The sequence below is a fragment of the Pyrus communis genome, chromosome 4 (assembly GCF_963583255.1).
Source record: "Pyrus communis chromosome 4, drPyrComm1.1, whole genome shotgun sequence".
Classification (NCBI taxonomy): Eukaryota; Viridiplantae; Streptophyta; class Magnoliopsida; order Rosales; family Rosaceae; genus Pyrus; species Pyrus communis.
The window spans coordinates 2358112-2365220 of record NC_084806.1 but is presented as its reverse complement, the minus strand read 5'-3'; the positions used below and the strand labels follow the sequence as shown (position 1 = coordinate 2365220).

The following is a 7109-nucleotide window of genomic DNA, read 5'->3' as shown; positions in this document are numbered from 1 at the left end:
CGTCAACTTTGCATATGCATGTTAAGTGGTTTTCGCGCATCCTGACAGCGGCAATGATAGCGAAGAAAACAACGGCAGAAAATGACTATTTTGTTGTTGCTACAAAAATCTTATACATAAACTGAACAATGTAAATACAAACCTTCTCTCCGTCTTTTTGCAAGGATTTGGGACTCTTTTGTGGTTCTCAATCCCCAAATGTCATCGTCCCAAATCACATCACTGAACAATCCGTAATGCGATTCTTCCATAAACTCCACATCCCAAGTGGCAACCAAACGGACCCCCACGACATTTGCTCATCCACCGCAACAACACCACCCAAATTCCCCAGTAATTCACATCCCCGGCCATCAGATTCTGATCATCCGCCACCAAACCCAAAAGTGCTGATCATCTCCGCCGTCGATCCTCGACTCTTCTTTCCCGTCCTTGTCAATCGCTTTCTTCGCCTTCTTGTTTGCAACCGCCACTGTTTTTGCCGTTGTAACTTCAAATCTTGGAGCTTGAACAATGGCAGCACCGCCGCCACCACTACGTCTCTGCCTCTTCATTTATCCCGGTAAATTTGATCTCTCCGGAAAACAAAAACTGGGTTGTAACATATAAGCCGAACTAAAAACCTATAAAAAAAAAATGCAAATTATGAGGAATTCGCGGATGAGACGGCAAGAAGATATTGATCTTGGGTTGTTTTTATATAGGCAGTTGGTTTGGAATTTTAATTTGGAGGGCTTGTAGTAGTTACATGGGCGCAGCTATGAATTTCTGTGTTCACGTAACCTTACCCTGTTGTTTTCGAAGCGTTGCCCTCTCCTTTTTTTTCCTACTTCTGAACTCCCCATAGGGCAATTGGGCAACCTACACGACAATTGGCTCAGTAAAAAAAAATGTAAACAACAGCCCTATAAAACAAAAATAAAAGATTTTAAATTTAATACTTTGTAAACTATGAATCTATTTGATAGCAATTGTGAGTAAAGTTTAATTTTTAACTAACCTATTTCTTAAACACAAGAAATAAATAACAATGATTTAGTTCCTTTTAATGGAAAAGGGCAAGTGGGCAAGCAGATTGACACGAACGCAGTTACCTTATTTGGATAGGACCAATTTTATTATTATATTTTTTTTCCGGATATATGTGTGGCCGCTGTTCAATGAAATTCCAGGTTACAATAAAGATCTTAAAATTCCATTTAAAAAAAAAAAACTGGTATATTTCGGTGAAATAGGAGCAGCCGACTATAAGTTTGGTTTCTGCACTCGTAGGGAGGAGAGATAATTCGTTGCGACTGTCTTGAATTATTATAAAGTTGATAAGATTAAGAATTTGTTTATGATTGTTATTATAAAGTTGGTAAGGCTAAATATTCGCGTTGATAAAAAATTTATAAGTGCTTCTTTGCCATAAGATTATTTTCTCAAAAAACATCTGGCATATGATTCTGCGGATGCATTTTTAAGTACTTTTGAATTTGTGATGAAAAATTCGATATTTTCCTAATGAAATTATCGAAAAAAATACATTGCAAACAACTTTAATAAAATATGTTTTTGATGTAAAGAGTGTCGAAGAAAATGAACTTATGAGTGTAGGAAATACTCTAATTAGCCGATACTCTGAAAGCACAACCGAAGAGCACACTTACTAAATATTTCTCAACGGGAAAATGAGTTGGGATTTCAAAAGATATGTTCGAGTATATGTGTTTTGGTCAGTAAGATCTTTTAGTAGTTTGGGCAGGCAATGATCCATGGGAATAAAAATGTGGCCTGTGATAATGTATGCAATCACTGGTTCTGCAGCAAACCAAAAAGCTTGAGTTGCTGGAAGACAAAAAAAGGGAGGGAGGGAAGTTGGAACAAAATGTTCCACTTGGAGTTGTAAATTGACTGGTTGGAAGCCCTCTGTGTCGGAGAGTGGTGGCTGTCTACCTGACCGACTAGTCCCTTGGCCCGACTTAAACCTGCAAGTTGGGTACCAAACAATCGAAACAACACGTACGCTTTGGGTTAAACTGGTCTCTGTCTTTCTGTTTGTGACAGTGAAAGCCATCTTATCCTGGTGGCGGCTTACATTACGTATTCTATCACTGCCGTCACAGCCATGGTATCCACTTATCCTTAACATTGGAGTGGATGGAGGGTTTGAGAATAGTTTGAACATTTAGAATCCGCCCTTTCTTCTGTAGCCAAATGATTGTTTCTGCAGTCAACGGGTGTGGGCTATAAGGTTAATTATACAGTTTTATAACCGTCTAAGCAGTTAGTCCTAACCGGCCATACCTAAACTCTTCGAAATAAGCCATTTTATTTATAAATAAATAAAAATATCACTAAACCGTAGTGTTAAGTGGTAATCAAATGTTATTTCAAAACTTATGTCAATATTTCTTCCATTTACTAATCAACCCGTAAAGTTATATTGGACAATGATTCATCTCTTTGTTTCACGATCTTCTAGTTTAATGCGAATAACGGATGCTAATATAATTCAGTCTATTTAATGTTTCAGAATGTCTTTGAAAATTCACAAAATATCCAATAAATGAGAACAACGTGTATTTGATTACAGAGACAATTCTTTCACTGAGTGAAATCAAAATAGAGTCTAATACTTTTTGCAAGAGATTCCCTATCCGACCACCCTTACGCAAGTCTGTTCGAGTGATGATATTTGTGATGTATAAGATTGGTAGATATTTTATGAGCCATCAGCCATGCTACTTTTTTGTTGGAACTTGGAAGGAGCAGTCGATATTTGAAAGTTGGTTGCTTAGTTTGGAGGAGAAAATATAGAAAGAAAACGAATAAAGAAAGAGAAAGCATGGTCAATCACAACCATACCAGAGATAACGAGATATGGGATATCTTTTCAGAATATGGGTTGCCGATACACGTAGAGGACATCCGTCCACCGCCCACACTGTCAATAAGATTGCAGGTTTGTTTGATTATTTCTTTAGTATTTAGTTGGATCGTGTGAAAGATATACACGTCCTATATATATAAATATCTTAGGATAAAATTGGCATATATATAGTTGTTTGCTGAATGCTGGTGATGGATGCGTATGTGCTGCACTATTGTAATGAATTTGGAACAGGAGATAATGAAAAATCACCTAGAATTATTTGGTAAAGAATGAACGGCCTAAACATGAGAGATTTTACGTGTCTAGAGCATAGGACAGAACATTATGTAGTATTATATCTCGTGTTCTGATCACCCTAAAAAATTTATCTCAAAACAGGGTGAGGGCGGAGGACTGAGGAGGGTTTCAAATTTAAATCTTGGTACTTGAGTTGAGTGGTAATTGGCCAGTCAAATATTTCTGCTCAAAAAGTCTCTTTGAGACGTATTTAAAAGGCAACCAACGTATATAATGGTACATCTTTTAGACTTACAAATTTTATATTCATCCCATTTGATATTTTTGTTTTTGCTTTTAATAAAAAGGATATTTGTTTTATTTTACAACAACACTACTATATAAATTTTTATAATCAATTAACTGTAATTAGATATTAAATTCGTAAAATATTAGAACATAATTACATATTAAATTCGTCAAATATTGGAAGCACACGTTTAGAGAAATACCACATTCTATTAACATGTTGATATTCTTTGACAACGTTTGACGATCTCTTTTATTTTATTTTATTATTTTAACGTTTGATTATCTTAAATGTTTATTTCTTGAACCATCACCAAAATTTTATGTGTTATATTCCAGATCATGCCGAACCAGCATCTAACGTTTTTTAAAATTTAAATGTACGTACCATTGTAACAAATATCAGAATAAATAATTTAACCGGCATTAACACTAATGTCTTAAGGAGGAGATTTGTTTGACAATGGTACTTGGTGCAACCAGGTGCATTTACATTTTACAGTGACGATGTTAAAGTAGGTGCCACGTAGCTCCTTGGGAATCAGTGGATCATGTGGACCCCCCCCCCCTCCCCTCCCTCCCTCCCTCCCTCCCTCCCAGGATCCGGGTCCCCCTCAACTAACCAACCTCTTTAGATTTATTATTAATATAATATTTGTATTTTATTTTTTAAATATAATATCCCCTGTTTCTGGAGAGGGGTCCCTCTTCTTGTAACGAATTCAAGCACACTCAATGTGCACTTTCTTTCTTATTGTATAACAAAATCTTTGTGTTAATTTTGTTTTGTGAGACTCGTTCAGTTTTTGTGTTAAACTATCATCATCAATGACTTAATGGAGGATTTAAACCGGTTAAATTAGTAAATGGTTATCATAATCGCACCGCAAAACGTCGTTTTAAACCCAAATTTTATTATGCAACAAGAAGTCAGAAAACCCTGATTTCTTATAGATCAATGGGGTTCAACACAATTTGCACATTTGACTGAATCTTCTTGTTTAATAATAACCCTTAAAGACGTGATAGTCATCTGTTGGACGAGGACGGAAGATGCCAATTGACTACGTCTTAATTGTAAAGAGAGAATTTCTTCATCAAAAGCCCAACTGGCTTCGACTGACTTTCGGAAAACAGGTCCACTCTGCATCTTCTTCATCCACACAAAAGGGTTCCATCAAGATAACGATGCTCACCATTTCGAATAAAGTTGCGCGGATCATAAGCTGAACGATTCTTCCAAGCTGTTTTTTCTTCTTTTTCTTTGAAGAAAGCATCAACGATCAATTCGGAGTGAAACGAGAAAATCGGAAAGTAGAAACAGAGCAGATAGTGGACAGCAGAAGATAACAGAAGCACAAATGGTATATTTACACCGTAAATGACTGTTCGGATCGACCCAACAGCAGCTGCAACTTGTACAGATTCGCTTCATAAGCCGCTCGCTGAAACTCCGAAACACCTAAATGGAAACACAATGAAAACTTTTCCACAATGGGCTCTCAATTTTTACAATACAAGAGGGTGGTGTGGTAGAAAACACAAACAGAATCTGTTCTCTACTCAATGCCACACCCCCTCAGAGCCCTCTCCTAAATAAGACATCCGAACCCCGCTCGTTATTTACTTGCACAACACATTTCATTTACACAAATCCCTCGAACATATGTACACTAGACAGAAGGATCTACTTCCTTCACTCTCCGAGAATTTCAAAATTTCGTCTCAATGCTATCAAGTATAGAAAACTTAAGCTCAATTTTCTCCTATGTACCTTCGTTGATTGAATCGGGCTCTTTATGCCAGGGTAGGGATGCTGCAGTTCCTCCGATCCCTGTCCCGGCAATCAAAACCCTCAACTCTCACTGCCGGTTTGCTCCCAAAATTGGTCCGAACACAGCCTCCTTTCCTCGCGGACGAGGAAGGAGACGATGATTGACCTGACGGGACAGGTATTGGTGACAGCGATGAGGACGAGATGAGCTGCTCATCCAAAAATCGAGCGTCCTGAATTAATGGGTTAGCTACTCTGCTTGGCGGCGACCCGCTATAAAATGGGTGCTGCGAGGCCATTTCTGTACACGAAAATTGTTCAACACCAAAAGATCCCTACAAAAACCAAACATCAACAAATGGATTAAAAACCATACATATTGCTTCTTTCAAGGCACAATGAATCTGAGTTAATTACCCTAATTGCCTAATTAGCATTGAGTTAATTGAACAGATTAAATCTTAACTAATCTAACTGCAGATCTGGAAGTACCTTAGTGAGAATACTGTCTAAAATGTCAGACCCAGCTTTTGAATCACAGAACTCCGCCTGGTGGCTGAAATCAAATGGTACAAAATTAATACAAAACCAACAAAATTTCATAATTTGAATTTCGAAACCCCAAAGAAGGCAAAAATAAAATTTTCACAAAACAGAGAGAAATTCGAAATACCCGAAATGCCACCGGAAAGATCTGACGGGATCGTTGAGGAGGCCGAGGCGGCGAGGTTTGGGGCAGACGACGGAGTCTCTGGAGCAAGACCTCATGTCTTCGCATGCTGAGAGAGCACTGCCCTGCTGCATCGCACAGTGATTCATTTTCTCCTCGGTTTAAAACGACGACGTAAAACCTGGTCAAGCAAATAAATTAAAGGAAATAAAAAACTCGAGGGACGATAAATCCAAAAAAACGAGCATAGTAGATGTAAACTGAACAGATCTGATCTGGAAAAGCTGTTTACGGAAAATGGATTTTTAACTCGTGTGTAAAATTTGAGGAAGGAGATCTTGAGAAGTCGGACTCGGATTTTCAAAAACGAAGAAATCGAAGGGATTCGAAAACGCCAGATCCGAACACAGAAATTGGAATTACCGAATACTTTGATGGAAACAAGGAAAACCCATTAACTAAAAATAAAAAATAAAAAATCATGGCAGCTTACCTTCTGAGTCTGAGTGAAGAAGCTAGCTGCTGGTTGGAAAAATGGAAGGGAAAATTAGGGGGAAGAGGGAAGGTGTTTGGTTGGTTGGAAAGAAGGTTGACTAGGAAGGGTCTCCATCCAATTTATAGAGCCAAAGGCTCGTGAGAAAAAAGAGAGTGAACAAAGAATCGCGTGTTAAATTAATATAAAAATTGAGGAGAGAGGAGAGATTTTGGAAAGGGCTTGGGCAACTGGGAGAGAAAGAGAGAGAGAGAGAGAGAGAGAGGTGGAAAAGACAAGCGAGGAATATGAGATGCGTAGGGAGTAAATAACTTACATACTACAATACCGTTATACGAATGATGTGACATTCTGTGTTAATAATATTATTTGAGTCGTTTCAAATTCTGTATGGTTGTGACATTGTTGAAACTGACACGGTTGAGTTTACACTAATTGACAGTATATCTATGACATGTAAGTCCTCAACTTGAGAAACTTTTGAAGTCTGAAGTGTACTGAAAGTTGGGTTTAAAAAAATTATGAAAGTACTTAAGACTAACAAAATTATAAAAGTACTTAAATAAAGACAATACTTAGATTATTGCTAGTTTATAGTGAGCTTAACCTATTTCTCCATTCCCGTAATGTATATAATATTGTTTTTTTTATTAAGGCAATACTTGCATTATGAAAATTTAAGCGTTTGATTATGAAATTTGTGTGGTTAAAATAAGTTTGTCGCAAATGGCGGATAACGTGTTACACTCTATAGGCGGATGAGAGTAGT

The 7109-nt window shown here is 37.4% G+C and overlaps 1 protein-coding gene across 1 annotated transcript; it reads right to left on the bottom strand.

Annotated features, from left to right (window-relative positions):
• Window positions 1-4750: 4750 nt before the first annotated feature.
• Window positions 4751-6570, bottom strand: LOC137732466 (uncharacterized). The gene is made up of 4 exons (XM_068471776.1): window positions 6341-6570; window positions 5851-6028; window positions 5670-5733; window positions 4751-5512 (listed from the first exon to the last, which is right to left on the bottom strand). The coding sequence occupies exons 2-4, from the start codon at window positions 5994-5996 to the stop codon at window positions 5201-5203; spliced, it is 522 nt and encodes a 173-aa protein (XP_068327877.1). The 5' UTR covers window positions 5997-6028; window positions 6341-6570; the 3' UTR covers window positions 4751-5200.
• Between the last annotated feature and the right edge of the window lie 539 nt (window positions 6571-7109).

Coding starts and splice junctions, on each gene's coding strand:
- LOC137732466 (XM_068471776.1), bottom strand. CDS start 5,996: ATGAATCACTGTGCGATGCAGCAGGGCAGTGCTCTCTCAGCATGCGAA. Junction 5,734..5,850: donor TCTTTCCGGTGGCATTTCGG/GTATTTCGAATT, acceptor ATTTGATTTCAG/CCACCAGGCGGAGTTCTGTG. Junction 5,513..5,669: donor TAGACAGTATTCTCACTAAG/GTACTTCCAGAT, acceptor TGGTTTTTGTAG/GGATCTTTTGGTGTTGAACA.